This window comes from Myotis yumanensis, unplaced genomic scaffold, assembly GCF_028538775.1.
Source record: "Myotis yumanensis isolate MYYU_CA2020_CCGP unplaced genomic scaffold, mMyoYum1.0.hap1 SCAF_6, whole genome shotgun sequence".
NCBI lineage: Eukaryota > Metazoa > Chordata > Mammalia > Chiroptera > Vespertilionidae > Myotis > Myotis yumanensis.
In genome coordinates this window covers 92,434,249-92,449,781 of record NW_027223757.1, presented here as the reverse complement: position 1 = coordinate 92,449,781, position 15,533 = coordinate 92,434,249, and the positions used below count along the sequence as shown (strand labels likewise).

General features: G+C 50.9%; 1 protein-coding gene across 1 annotated transcript in view; it reads right to left on the bottom strand.

The window, feature by feature from the left end:
- Positions 1-6,682: 6,682 nt before the first annotated feature.
- ILRUN (inflammation and lipid regulator with UBA-like and NBR1-like domains) overlaps positions 6,683-15,533 on the bottom strand; it is a 106,346-nt gene continuing 97,495 nt past the window's right edge. Inside the window, exon 5 of the mRNA XM_070418731.1 lies at positions 6,683-9,775. Within this exon, the coding sequence (XP_070274832.1) occupies positions 9,740-9,775 (36 nt within the window). The 3' untranslated portion in view covers positions 6,683-9,739. The remainder of the gene's footprint in view (positions 9,776-15,533) is intronic.

Genomic DNA, 15,533 nt, shown 5'->3' with positions numbered 1-15,533 from the left:
CAGCATCAAGGACGGGGCAGATGCCATAACCTGCCTTTCACAAAATCCACAATCGGCACCTAAATATGACGAGCACCTATTTTTCTTTTGTTTGTTTGGCTGTTCTCCTTGCCTGGCATGCTCTTCTCCCAGATACCCACTATGAGCCTCCCTCAGCTGCTCCACATCTTGCCTCAAATGTTACCTTCTCAGTGGGACCTCCTATTTAAAGTTCCACTTCGCCCTCCCTTCCCTATCCCCTCCCGTTTCTCCGTATCCCTTCTGACCACCCCATAGACCATACATCTCACTGTATGTCAGCTCCATGACATGGGGATATTCTTGTCTGTTTCACTGTTTTTCCTCAGCACCTAGGACAGGGCTGGGAACATGGCAGGTAAGTGTTCAATACATATTTATAAACAAACGATTGAATGGATGGATGAATGCCAAGCTTCATCAACAGGGTTTCCGAAGACGGAGGGCATGATGAAAATGCTTGAATGGCTTCTTCCAGTGAGAGGTGTCCACGCCATGGACACACCGTGCCCCAGGGCAGCAGCTGCAGCCCCAGATCACAGACACCCTTTTAAGGGCAGATTGAAGACAAGCTTAGGTGGCCTCTGCTGCTTTCCTCATGGGAAAAGCAAAATAGGCCCTTCCAGCCCTTTTGCGACCGGCCCTCTACTAATGTGAGGGTGCACAGTGCACATTAGTGGGCATTTATTTATGCAACGTGGCGGTCTGGAGTCAGGGAGCTTCCAGTCTGGTCACTTGTTAGTATGTGACTGTCACCCTGAGCCTCAGTTTTTCCACCTTGTAAATGGGAATAACAGAACGTTGGCTCCTCTTGTGTGAGCTGTGGATGAGGAAGGCACACTGGGGAGCCTGCTGAGGCGCTGGGCATGTTCTAGTCATCGATTTGCAACCTTTTTCATGCCATGGCACACATAAATTACTGACATTCTGCGGCACACCAAAAAATACATTTCTTGTCAAGCTGACCAAAAAATAGGTATAATTTTGATTTTTATTGTGTTGGCTGCTGTCATTTTTCATTTGATAATCCAAGGGAAAAGAGGTCAGTGCCCCTGGCTAAATAGTCAGGAATTGCGTGTTTTAAAAACCCTTCCAGCACACCGGTTGAAAATTGGTTCTAGGTCTTGACCTGGGTGCTTATGCAGGGTGTATCAACCGGGGGTTTTCCTGTACGTAGTGTACACATCAGTAAGTGTCGGGGGTTTTCCTGTATGTAGTATACACATCAGTAAGAAACACGTTACGTGTCTGTTGTTGTTGGCCAAAAACTTTCACAACATTTTACTGGAGAAAAGTCGTCCAGAATCCAGAGTGCAGTCACTGCTACCACTCACTAGTACTCATTCCTAGGCACTGTGGCCAATTCAAAAAGGGCCAGTACTGCTTCTCTCCCTCCGCGTCAGGGGAACATCCACACTCAACTGCATTCCCGCGGGGTCAGGAGCCTTGCTCCTTCCCGGCTGCTAACGGTGTGGTTCTGCCTCTGTGGTTTCACAAGTGCTGATGACCGTGGACCTAAAGGGGAAAGACTGAAGTTTCCAGTCGGAGTGCGAGAGGGGCCTGGTACACGGGCCGAGGGGGGCAGGGAGCACAGTCCCTGACGGCCAGCCCCCAGGGCAGAGCTCACGGAATCCCACAACTTATTCCTGAAGGTGGTGTGAGGTGGGAATAGAAAGAATTTCAAATATACCCGACTTGAAAAACTGGTAAAAATGATCAACTATTAAGTATGAATGTGGGCGTGTGTGGGCACGTGCCGGTGTGAGATTACGTGACCCTCCGGTGTGGTGGTGTATCTGTGGATGAACTAAGGTGATGAGTGGGCACCCGTGTCAGTACGTGGATACAGGTGTGTTGTGTGAACATGATCCGGTGTGAGTGGTGCGCGGAACCGCACATGTATGTTGAGCACATGCTTGTGAATGTGTGCGCATGTGCAGGTGTGAGGGGTCGGCCCCTCTGTGTGCTCCACATGGACAGAGCTTGAATGCTGACCAACCGCATAGGGACTCAGCTGGGCTCCTCGCACCAGGTAAGGTCGGGGCCAGCCTGCTGGCATGGGCCTGCTCCCCTCCACCCCCCCCCCCCCCCCGGGGGAGGCAGGAGACTGAAGACATGGCTAGCCGGCCCCCCCCCCCCCCCCCCCGCCCCCCGTCCCTTCCCACAGCTTTAACTTTTTGAAGATGCAAATTCCTCTTCCCTCCATGCAAACGAGACTCAGGAGCCAAGGCTACCTCCCCTCAGGCCCAACCACCGCCACTAGGATTGGACTCCACTGGACCCCCGCCTGCTGCGGGCGTGGGGATCGGAGCCAGTTGGAGTCCGTTGCTGTTTCTCTTCCCTGGGGACCTTGGCTCCCGTTGCTGGCTCAGGTGCCTGCGGAGCCTCGGCGGGGAGTGGCCACACTGACTGTGGGACTGTGGAAAGCAGGGCCCTCTCTGCCTGGGCTCTAAGGCCCTTCCTGGCCACAGGTTTGGGGATGCTCTGAGCGGTTACTGTCCCCACTCATAGGACCCTAAGCTGCCCAATTCCCCAACAGTGCCCACTTTTCACCTCCCCAAGATCCTGTCTCCCCAACAGGGACATGTGTCTTCATCAGCGCCGGGGGCAGCAGGGCCTCAACATATACATAACTGCCCCCCTGATCCGCCAGTTCTCTGTGGGCACCCCAACCCCAAGCTTCACCCCCATGGCTCCTGGTCAAGTGTGCTCAGGAAGCCGAATGTGGGAGTCAGTGAAGGAGCCAGTATGAAAGCAAGAGCTGGAGGTGCTCAGAGGATCCGGGTGCCATCTGGCACCAGCAAGTGCCACGAGGATGGTGCCTACCTGTGGCCTGGCCTCCACGCCTGGCCCTGGTGCCATTACGGTTCTTTGTGGAAGCAAACACGTCAGCCTGTGCTCCACCCTCGCAGTGTCCAAACCAGTTGCCAGGCATAGGTTTCTGGGCTGTCACTCAGCCTCGGGCACACCTGGGCCACCCCCTGCCCGCCTCTCCAGGAGCCTGCCACTGTGTGGGGACTGAGCTGGGCAGTGCCCACCTCCAGAAATCAGGCCAGTCCAGCACAGGCAGTATCTCCCAGTCTCCCCGCCACGTGTGTTCTTTCTCCATCCAACAACCGTGCACAGAGAGCCTCCCCGAGCCTCCCTTCGGGGAACTAGGATCTCCTGGACTCTTCCAGCCTGCGCCTTCCCTGCATCTCAACTCCCACCACAGATCAAGAAAGACCCACCAGGCAAGAACTTGCTGGAAATAAGGACTGTGGTCCAGGGAGACTCCTACGCAGGCTGCGGATTTTTTGGACTCTGCCCCTCAAATGCCCAGTGTCCCAGACCCCTCTTCTCGGGAGCCCAGACCTGCCACACCTGGCAGGTCACAAAAATATAACAATGGTGACCACATACTGGACACTTCCCACGTGTCAGGTATACGATGCTACACTTTAGTAATGAGTTTTACTTCTCATAATGCCTCTGGAGAAAGAAACTATATTGATTTTCGGATTAGGACCCTGAGGCTGAGGCAAGCAGCAGAGCCTAGATTTGAGCCCACGCTTGCCTCTGTGTAGTGGAGTGCAGAGGTAACGCGGCCTGGAAGGTGGGGTTTGGAAAACATACTTCAGGGGGAGGCCAGGCCAGGCCAGTGTCCCCCCTTTTCAGAGAGGCGGACCACATGGTGCCCTCTGCTGGCCTTGGGCCCACCCTGCACCAGCTCTGAGGTGACCACACTCCTAGCCCCCTCACTCCTACTATGGCTGTCCACACATCCCCCCCCCCCCCCCCCCCCCCCCCCCCCCCCCGAGAGGGCACTCCTCACAGCGCAGCCACAACCCCCTTCCTGGCCCTGCTGTCTCATTGCCATGTGAGCGCGTGTGCGTGTTGCTCCTCAGAGGCTTGGAGCAGTGACAGCCCAGCCTTCCAGGGATCTTGGGTGTCTTGGTTGCTGACCAGGGATGGAGGCTTGGTGCAGGCAAGCATGGCCCCCACTCAGACACAGCCCCACTTCTCTCAGCCTCCCCCCAACCCCCCACACCCGCCAGTAGAAGGAATTCCTAGAACTTGGCTCCAGGGCCTAGCGGCCTGTCCTTGGGAGGACAGGACCACAGGAACTAAGCTACACTGTGCTGGGCCCTGGCCTTGCTCCTCCATGCCCTTCACCTGCCTCCTGGGCGGGGGCCCCTCCTGGCCTGGCCAGCACCTAGCCCTGTCCGCTCCATACCCATCTGCAGAGCTGCCCCGGAGGGAGAGGGCTGGGGCACGGGTCTCGAGAAGGCCAGGAGAGGTCAGCTGCAGCCATCGACCCTCGGAGTCTGAGGAGGGTCTTCTTGAAGCCGGGGCATTTGGGGGTGTGTGACCAATGAGGTCAAAGCCACTGACACTCCTCTGATGAGCTCATCCAGTCCTTAGACTAAACTCCATGTAACGGCAGAGGACAGCAAGTTGGAGAAGCACTTTCCCAGATTACAGCGTCAGAACTAAGAGCTAAAAGTGATATTAAGAAAAGCCATGGTTTCTAAACCAGTGTATCTCCATTTATTTTATAGAGGAGTCACCTGAAATGCATCAGTCAGTCACGCTAGCCTGTCAGAATCCGTTCTCTGGACACCCTGACCCCAAAACTCACGTTCTCCCCAGCTCAAATAGTCTTGCCTGCTCCCTGTTCCCACTTTGAAACGAGGGGCTGCCATGAGCGCCTCTGGTGCCTGTCCTCTCGGCTGCCAGACAGGGCTGGACACCAGGTGGTGTGGAGTCTGGGAAAGTGGCCGGGTCACAGCATGCAGTTACAGGAGGGGCCTTCTTGAGAACAGGGTGGGAGGCACCCAGGACAACCTGAGCTGGGGCAGGGAGGTGGCTTGCGAGGACCTGTTTGCTTTGCCAGGAGGGCTGGGCTCGGACCACTGCCACTGCCTCCCCCGCCCCTCACCTCCCAGACGAAAGCTCAGCTGAGAGCCCCCTCCCTGTCACCCAGCCCCCGTGGGAATGGCTTGGGCCAGGTGCTACCACCGAACCTGCTCCCTTCTCCCAGGGCCTGGTGACTTCTTGACAGGTTACAGCCCCAAAGACAAACAGATTCTGCCAAGCAAATAACTGTCCAGCGGCAGGGGTGTTGGAGAAGGCCTGAGTCTGAGCTGCCAGAAGACCCAGGTGACAGGGCGGGGGCCCTGTCCTGCAGAGAACAAACAGCCATGGGCACCTGGAAGGAAGCAGGATGCAGGTGCCCTGTCACCGTAGCGGGGCAGGGGTTTCAGGGCCAGTCTCCCAGCTCCCTCACCCTGGGCTGTGCATCAGGCTATACAGAGGAACAGGAGTCTTCTCAGCCCTTGGGGCAGGGGCAAGTTCTTTTGTGATGCCTCCATTTTTCTCATGCAATCTGTGGCCACAGGTCCTCTCCCTGAACTGCCTACGGGGAATTGGCCAGGGAACCCCCTACCCATGACACCTAATCCTTAAAGACATGGCTTACATCCAGGTCCACCATCATTTAGAACATGTAGCTTTGCCAGCCAGGGTGAGAACCCAACTTGGGGGTCTGCAATTTCAGTAAAAACAATGCCAGCATTTGGAAGCTGAGGGCATGGGTCCAAGCCAGTCAGACCCAGGCAACTCCTTTCCCTCTGATCTCACTCTCCTGTCAACGCAGAGGAGTGACTGAGGACAAACCTGAGTTCTGGGTTACAAAGAGTGCTACATGCCCGGCTGGTATGGCTCAGTGATTGAGCGTTGACTCATGAACCAAGAAGTAACTAGGTCAATTCCAGGTCACGGCACATGCTCAGGTTACAGGCTCCATCTCCAGTAGGGGGCGTACAGGAAGCAGCCAACAGATGTTTCTCTCTCATCGATGCTTTCTATCTCTCTCTCCCCCTATCCCTTCCTCTCTCTCAAATCAATACAATTAAAAATAATTTTTTAAAGGAGTGTTACAGACAGGAAGGAATGGATCCAGTGAACCCACCATTTGCCATCATATTTGCCAATTAAGTTTCTTTCATGCTGATGACCATGTAACCCACCTCCCCATCTCTTGGCCAAGGTCTTAGGCGTGTCATACATATATACTTGTTTGCCAGCTGCCTGGAGTGTGGTCCCTACCTGACTCTCAGGATCCCAGGCCAGTCTGTAAAAACTTCCCTAATCCATAATATGACAGAAGGAGAGCCTGGAGACCACCATGGGAAACACATAAAGGAAGATGCATTCCCAGGCATTCCCCCTTCTAAGTCTAGGATGTTTCCTGTGCTATGTGCCAGACCCCAGTGAAGCTGGGATAGAGTAGTGCTCAACAGACACATGGGACCGGGGGTCCTAGGAGCCAGAAAGGGCAGCTAATCTTATATAATAAAAGGCTAATATGCAAATTACCCCTTGACAGGGAATTCAACCAGGAGTTCAACCAGGGAACAGGGCCGGCCAACTGCCCACGACCCCTCCTCATGGCTGGCCATCCCCCGGCCCCCCCCACCGCCCCAATCAGGGCAGGCCGGCTGGACTCCACCTGTGCACGAATTTGTGCACTGGACCTCTAGTCTAATTATAACCCCAGGACCTACGAACCTCAGGGTTTTCCACTTGCTAAAGGGACAGACCCAGAGACCAAAGAGAACCACCATGGGGCTAAGCAGGTACAGCGGGCTTCAGGGTACAATAAAACCCACTGACACATATGGACATTTTTTGGTGTGTTAATTTAATCATACAAATATTCATTTATACAGTAAGGAAAAACCTCCTCATCTTCATCTCCTCCCAGGCACCACAAAGCCCCACTACAAACACCCACCCAGCTTGCTCACTACACACCACTGTTCAGGTGGAGGGCAGCCATCGCCGCTCCAGCATTCACCCACAGAAACAAAGGAAAGGCAAGGCAGGGTGGGGTTGAGGATCAGCTTGCTTTTCTGAGCCCTGGCAACCCCACCATCCTCTCCTGCTGGGGCTCAGATTGAATTTGGGGAGGTATTTATTCTCATGCCCATTTCCCACCTTGGCCACCCTCAGGCCACACCAGCTGTCTTGCTTAGGTTTTTTCTAGGTTGGAATTGCCTTTGATGGGCTTCAAGTTTACAGCCAGTCCTTACGGAGGGAGAGATGTCTGTTTCTTGTAGAAAAATGCCCCAAATTCAACTGTCCCCGTGACAGAAAGAAAAAAAAAGCATGCACGCGTGCACACACATCCACACACACCTCACTCCATGCACACAGACAGACTCTTCCCAAGCCTCAGCCCCTCTGCCTCCCACACTGCTCAGGCCCCTAAAGATGGTGTCGGTGTCACCCCGTGGGTACGACACTGGTGGTCCTGCCCACTGGCAGCTGCTGCTTGGTGAAGAGGAGCAGGAGCTATGAGCAGCGGAGGAGGGGCTCTAGGCATTGCTCAGCCCTCAAACCAGTGGGAGGAGGCCGAATGAATGGCACTGCTAGCCCCCTGGTGCTAGGGAGCAGGGGGCGCCCTGCCCCACTCCATGGCTTGCCCTTGCTCTGACCCTCTGCGAGGATGTGTACAGAAATGGTTTGTTCTTGGGAGGGAAGCCAGCGTGCTTGGGACAGTTTCCTTGCCAGGTCGGGTTGCCTATAAGCAAGAGGAGCAGGACGCCTCTGCTGAACAACCGCAGGCCGTCCCTCCTGGGAAATGGTGAAGGGGCACCTTGCGTGCAGCAGATGAGGAAGCCAGGAAATCAGGGGATGGAAAGCCCCCATGATCCTGCCAGGGGCAGCTGGAGATGTGCTGCTTTGAGAGCTCTCAAATGAGGAGAATGCTGGGCATGGGTGGGCTCCAGGGTGGCAGTGTCCCAGGAGGTTGGCACCAACAGTCGCGGCAGTCTGGGCCCAATAGCGCCCTCAGCCAAAAAGCCATCATGATCCCCTGGCTTGGGCACCTGACAGGTTCTCCACTCAGGAATGGGGCACCCTTCATGTGCACAAGTTGGTGCTCCAGCCCAGTCCCCGCCCCAGCTGTACTGCCCTGCTCAGCAGGCTGTCTCCACTCTCCCCTAGGGCTTCTCCAGTGGACAAAAATCTACCCCCCCTTTTAATTCTTGGGAGGTGGGGAGGCAAAAGGGTAATTTCATACAAGCTTATCTCCCACAATCAAGCTTTAAAAAACAGTCTCAGAAGAGGATGAGGAGGAACAAACAACACACATTTTTGGAACTCACACACCCAGACAGAGACAGACAGGCAGGCAGACCCTCACCCACATCAAGGCTATATGACCCCTTGCAGCCACTCATCACCTGGTCTCCTTCCTTGACTCGCACGCTTGGGGTGTGGTAATAGGCAGGCAACCGCACCCTTGATCCTAGATCCATACCTCCTGGCTATCAAACCAACCAACACTCGAGGGAAGGAGGGGGTGAGAAGAGAAGAGGGACTTTGCATATTCTTGTTTCTTTGGCAGACAGCTGTTCTAGCCTGGTTCAAGCCTCCCACAGAGATACGCACATCTCAACCTGCTCAGAATCCACAGGATGCCAGTGGGGCCACCTGCCCAAGGGAGCAGCCAGCCACTCTGCTCTGGCTGGGTGGGCCGGTCCCACCACCTCCCAACAACCAGGCATCCTGCTCAGGATGGGGTCCTCTCATTTCCATCAAAATGTGGTCTCCAAGATCACAGAGCAACTCTGGCGCTTCCCCATGGCAATTCCCCACTTGTGGCTGTATTTTCATACCTTAAAGGCTCAGCCCCCACTAACAGGCTGTAAGAACACCACAAAAGACAACTGAGAGGAAACACAGGGAAGGGAGTTGTGTGACAACAGAGAAGAATGGGACCTTCACTTCACACTCGCTGGTGAGCTCACCCACACCCTGTGCACGTGGCACACGCATAAACGCAGCACAGAATGAACGGGGAGCCACTGTGGATGAAGAAGCCAAAAAGCAGCAAGTATGATGGCCTTTGTGCCAGGAGAAGCATGGGAGAAAGCAATCTGAACTGTTACAAGTGTGTGCAGAAGACCTCTCAGCCTCAGAAACTCCCACGCCACCTGAGATCCGTCCTCAAGGCTTCCTCTGCCGGCACACAGGGAAGTTTGGTCTTTCAGAGAGGTTCTGATGGTAACAAGCCGCAGGGTTGATGAATACAAATGTCAAAGGTATAAATCAACAAAAGACTAAAGAGAAAGAAGAGGAAAAGGGCGCTGGCTCAATGGCTGATACCATTAGACTCCTGGGTCACGTGGCACAGCTGACGCCCTCCTGCAGCACTGCCTACAGAGCCCCACACACACCACACCAGCTTTGAACCTGAATCGCTCCCAGAGCAAGCAGCTATTCTATAAAGAGTATGTTATCCCTTATTTAAAAAGAAATAAAATAAAAGTGCGGAAAGAGGGGGAAAATTAACATGTGCTCAAAACTACAACCTGTCTGTAGGCAAAATAATTTTTGTTTAAAAAGATGGCTTTTTTCCCCCATTTTAAGCTTTTTTTCCCCTTCCCGAGTGACCTAATGACTTATTAGACTGACGCCTAATAAAACCCAAGGTGGCTGCATGGATTTCTTCTTGGTAGCCTCAACACCACTCCAGCGATTCAGCATTCACACATGCACACTGAGTTTACTCAAAACTAGTCTGTTCTGCTTCTTCCTCTTCTTCCGGGATGGACGGTCAGAGCCAGAGGTCCGTGCGATGTGGTCTGCAATCCTGAGGAACCCCTTGCCCGCCCCCCACCAAAGTCAGACCTTCTGTCTTTTGTTAATTTTTCTTCTTGCTGACACCCGTTTAAGACTGGCCGAAGGGGTAAGGCCCGTGGAGCCCCTGGAAGAGAGTGAACACAGTCAGTGATGGTAGACACAGCAGGTACAATTTGAAAACCGAAACCAAGTAAAAGAATCCACAGTTCCCAGTGAGCCACAGGGACGCTCCAAGGCACAGACAAAGCCTGAGGGTTGTCCTTGCCATGCCAAACATGAGCACATTTCAAGGTGCTAAGTGTTCTCACTCGATCACACCATCCAGAGCGGGGAGACTCGGGAGAGACTCCTCATCTTTCAACTTTCCTCTATCTAGTTCACAAAGCCTGCTTTCTTTCTTGACAAATGTCACCACCTCTCAGCTAAAGATTCTCTTGCTGCCCCTTAACTTCTACAATGTAGGTTACTGCTGGCTAATGACAAAACTTTTATCAACGACAAAAACACTGCAGCAGAAAAGCAACTATCTACTGGCACCCACTACCAGGCCCGGTATTAGCAGCTTTGTGCACATCTTCTTGAACCCTCATCCCAAAAGCCAGGTGAGTATTATTACACCGATATGACTGAAGAGACTGAGACTTGCTCAAAGTCAATGGGTAGCAAAAGGTAGACCCAAGCTTCAAACCCAAGTCTCACCTTAGTTCTCCCCATAATGCCTCTCCCTTGCCACATGACAATAAGGATTAATCCAAATTCTCAAAGGCATTTTCTATCCCGCTTGGCTGGGTGCAGAAGGCATCAATCTCACTTTTTCCTCTGGTTAAGATGTGCCAACACCAAAAGCAGCCGCATGAACTTGGTGCAGGATGACCTGTGCTTCCCTCCACTCCCACGCCCCGCCCTGGAGTGTGCTCCTGGGAAAGACCTGGTCATTGCTAAGACCAAGAGGGCAAAGATAACTGGTGACCACCTTCACTATTGTCCTACACCCCAAATTGGCCCAGAAGCAGCAGGGCCCTTGGACCAAAGGAACCAAATGGGAACAGAGAACAGGCACCTCAGCCACAGCCACAACAAATGACCCGAGAGGGGCTTCCTGATTGGCAACTACTTTAAGAATCCTGAATCTAGGCCCTTGGAGGGAGGAGGTACAAGAATTACTGAGATGACATTTGCTATTAGCTTAATGGGATGTGGGCAGTTAAAACCTAATTGCCTTAAAAAAAAAAAAAAAAGGCATGTTTCTTTGAAAAGAAATAAAGGTGCTTGGTTGCCAGTGATTAGAAGAATCCCTTTTCAGTATGACTTTGCTGTCATCTCCCCAGCACGCCACCTGGCCCTTAGCAGGCACCCAGTAAGTATTTGCTGAAATAATAACTGAAAGAGGACAGGTATTTCTCAGACTACTACCTAGACGAGTGGTTCTCAACCTTGGCTGCACATTAGAATCACCTGGGAATCTTTTTAAAATCCTGATTTCTGGGCCCCATCCTCCGGAAATTCTGTTTCTTTGTATGGGGTGGGGCCACAACATTACTAACAAAGAAACAGAATTTCCGGAGGATGGGGCCCAGAAATCAGGATTTTAAAAAGATTCCCAGGTGATTCTAATGTGCAGCCAAGGTTGAGAACCACTGACCTAGAGTGTCAGACCCTCCAAGTCACAGGAGTATTAGCCCCTCTAAACTTAAGTTTTTAAATAGCTGCTGAGGCCTGGGAACACAAGAGTCTGGGTTATGCCATCCATCTTGTCACAGGCCCCCAGGTCCCAGGAGAGGCTGGGGTCTCTGGAGGGGGGTTGCTGGTCCTGCACAGTTTGCACTGTAGTGGGATCCACGTTATGTAGAAATAGGAGAGGAGCCCAGCCAGTGTGGCTCAGTGGTTGAGCATCAACCTATGAACAAGGAGGTCACAGTTTGATTCAGGGCACATGCCCGGTTTGCAGGTTCGATCCCCAGTGTGGGTGTACAGGAGGCAGCCAATCAATGATTCTCTGTCATCACTGATGTTTCTATTTCTCTCTCCATCTTCTTTCCTATCTGAAATCAATAAAAAAGAAACAGGAGAGATCTGGGTTCTGCCCTTGAGTAAGATCCCCACCTCGAGGATCTCAGGTTCCTCCCTAAATCTTTCCACATTTAAGGTTCTAGGAGTTTGACACCAAATGCCTTGGCTCAGGAGGCTGAAAAACAGTATTCCATGAAAAACTGCGCTTTGGTCATGTTTACACCAGCAGTCAAAAACTGCCAAGAATAGGAACTATGCCCTGACTGGGTGGCTCAGTTGGTTGGAGTACTGTCCCATACAACAAAAGGTTGCAGGTTCGATCCCTGGTCAGGGCATGTATGGGAGGCAATCGATCAATGTCTCTCTCTCTCTCTCTCAAAAATCAATAACAACATATCCTCAGGTGGAGATTAAAAAATAGAAAACGTGAGATTCAAATTTCTGTGTGTGTGTGTGTGTGTGTGTGTGTTTCAGTGAAAAGCATTGAAATTGCTTTTGCTTCTAAATCCCCTCCCCTGACATAAAGTCACAAAAGACCAGCTAGAGAGTTGCTTGTGGTATCACTGAACAAAAGAGCCTAAGGTGCGTTTGGAGGACAGGCAGGCCAACATTGATGGAGCATCAACCATGTGTCAGGTGCTGCTCTTTAATTCTTACAAAGATCCGTTGAGACAAGTATGATCTCCAAGCTCAGAAAGGTGTGGTAACTTAATCAAGGGCACAGAGCTGGTAAGTAGAGCAGTGGTGTTTAAAAATGCCAAAATGTCACATGTCTTGCCAGCCCCTACGCCAATCAAGCCTCTAGCAGGTAAGCTAAGGCTGTAACCATCTCAGTAGCCATGGCACCTACCCACTCAACCAAGCGGGGGCCAGGGTAGCAAAGGGCTCTCAGACTCCACTTTGTGGGACCTGGTCAGAGGGTCACACACACCACAGGTGGCAAGTAAAGCAGCTTAACACGAGCTGCTCTCAGTTCTTCCCAACAACATTCACTCATCCGGGACAACCCAAGGAAAGCAATAAAGGCTGAGACTCCCGTAAGATTGAAAACCAATACAATGCTCAAAGGTCTCTGTCCTGGGGGGGAGGGAGGGAGAAGGGATGGCACAGAGGAAAGAAAACTCCAAACCAAACAGCATGTTTTCTATGAAATATTTCCCCTTTACCCTAAATTTAACTGCTTTCCAGACCAAAGCTCCACACGGTTCACATGGGCCTTTATAAACTAGCCTTCAAACTTGTCTGAAATGCTTGGAGAAGGGAAATTATGCCTTTGCCAAAGAGCTGTCGTACATTCTTATTTTACAGGTAAATAAAATAGGTTGTGTGATACAGAGAGAGAGAGAGAGAGAGAGAGAGAGAGAGAGAGAGAGAGAGAGAGAGAGAGAGAGAAATAAAGACATGGGCATTTTCAGATTTCCACTTGAGTGCCCTGGCCCTTAGACCATTCATTTGGTGTGGTATTTACCTAGCTTAGATTCCGCAGTTATCGTTGGCCCTCTATTTACTGACTGAGGTCCCATGCCTTTTGGAAAGAAAAATGCTACCCAATTCCCTTTCACCCAGAGCATGGCATATTGAAGCTGTTGCTTAATTGGTATAGAAAGGTGACTTGAGAACAAGCTGTATTTTCCTTCCCCCAAATTAACTACCACCACTTCAAGAAAGGGAGAAAAAAAACAATTCTATTTCAAAACCCCTTTATCATCCAGACTCCATACATGCAAGATTATAGGTGTAACAAGTGGATCACAGAGCACAGGTAATGCAACACCAGTTATAAAGGAAAAGCCTGGTGGAGATTCCAAGAACAGCTTGTTCAGGGCGTCCGATGGCAGGAGGCCAAGTGGGAAGAGCCTTTCCTACCAGTGGGATGGAGGTATATTCAAAACAGGAGGCCCAACCACATTTCAGGTTCTACTGAAGTTCCAAGACCTGGTGTAACAGGTTCTCGGGCTAATGTCTCCAACCCCAGCCAAAAAGCAGGGTTTGGCAATACAGATAATGTTCACTCTCTTCTGGGGCCTAGCAATTCTACTTTATCTGCAGGAAAAGCAAATGCCAACTATTTTAACTAACCTGACACTACCAACATCTTTCCTGTCACAGTTGCACCACTACGAATAAGGAAAACAGGTCAAGGTACAGACATATTAGATGGTACTATCGAGCCCTGAATTAAACTCCAACTCAAGCAAAAACTGAGGCTATTAGCATGATTACAAAACAGTAAGTTTGACACAGAAGGCCAGCCTCCTCTCTGAGGAACCACTTCTCTCCACAGACGCAGCACTACAGACAGCAAGGCGGGACTGGTCCAGGCCAACAAGGGAGGAACATTCAGACCCAAAAAAGAATTCCTTTACCTGACTCCAGGTCTGAAGGCCAATTCTCCCATACCTACCCAACTCCCACAGAAATGGGTTTGCTAAAGCTCCATTTCTTGGGGCAGCCTCACATCTGTCAGGGGACAAAAAAGTGTTCCTGGGGAAGGAGAGACAGCCTTTACGACCACAGGGATTGAGGTGTTGCCTGTTTACCTCAACCTTTCTTAAGCTTTCCATGAACAGCTGCCATAGCTGTGAGCCCTGGGGCCTGACCTTCCCTTGGCTACAGGACAGGCAAGCTCTCTTAGAGCACAGAAGCTCCATCCTCACCAGCTAAGAGCAGGAGCCTCTATTGGGATGAAAGGTCCTGAACTGCACTTCCACAATGGGATAACTTCGGCAAGTTATATTTGGTTACTTCTAAAAAACATTTTTTAAAAAGAACATTTATATCGCCCTGGCCAGTGTGGCTCAGTTAGTTGGAGCATCATCCCATGAACCAAAGGGTCATGGGTTCAATTCCTAGTCAGGGCACATACCTAGATTGCAGGTTCAATCCCTGATTGGGGCCCATATGGGAGGCAACGGATCAATGTCTCTCCCTCTCTCTCTCTCTCTCTCTCTCTCTCCTTCCCTCCCTCCCTCTAAACAAAACACAAAACAATACACACAAAAGAGAGAGAAAGAGAGAACATTTATAGGCATAGAAGAAAAGCTTAGTCTCATTTACCACAATCTACTGAAAGGATAAAATAAGAGCCAGTACCTACAATCTTGTTTTCAAAAGCAAATCTAAAAAATAATTCTGACGCGTATTTCACAGTGGTTTACAGCTGCCCCCATGGAAGAGCAGGGTCACACCCAGCAGTGATTTGGTTGCCACTGATCTTACATGAGTGTGCACTTACAATATCTTAAAATTCTTCCTAAAATTTCGCAGACATCAAATTAACTTTTCAAAAAGGAATACAAAAAATTGACACAGATGGAAAACATTAAATGTATATTAAAGTACTAAAAAACTGGAAACTAGTTCTATTTCAGCTAGAATTTTAAAAAAGATTTATTCATCAACTTTCAACAGTAGGAAGTACAGTGTTATTGAAGGCAAGCTGCCCTTTTATGAGGGTAGCAACCATTTGTAAGACTCAGACATAAGTGAAACAAATGAATGAACTGAAATGCTTTGCAGTAGTGAGCCACCTCTCTGTTTTTAACCTTGCAGGAGAAAAAGGAAGGCTGAAATTGCTCCGGAAACAAGGATGCCTCACGAGGACTTTCTGGGTTGCTCTTTTTCTCTATGAAAGCTTGTTTAGAAAGCACTACAACACAAAACTTTCACATACCTGTCTTTAGTTTGCTTTTATTTGTGATTTGATTTTAATAAATAAAATGGTTCACACAGGTTAAAGGTTAATAAGCTCTGTGGTGCATACTGATGGCAGCATTGGTAGTACCAGGAGGGCCCTCCTCATTTCCTGGGCCAGTCCCACCGCCTACTGCTCCTTTTCCACCATTTATGTAAACAGAGTACAAATACAGAAG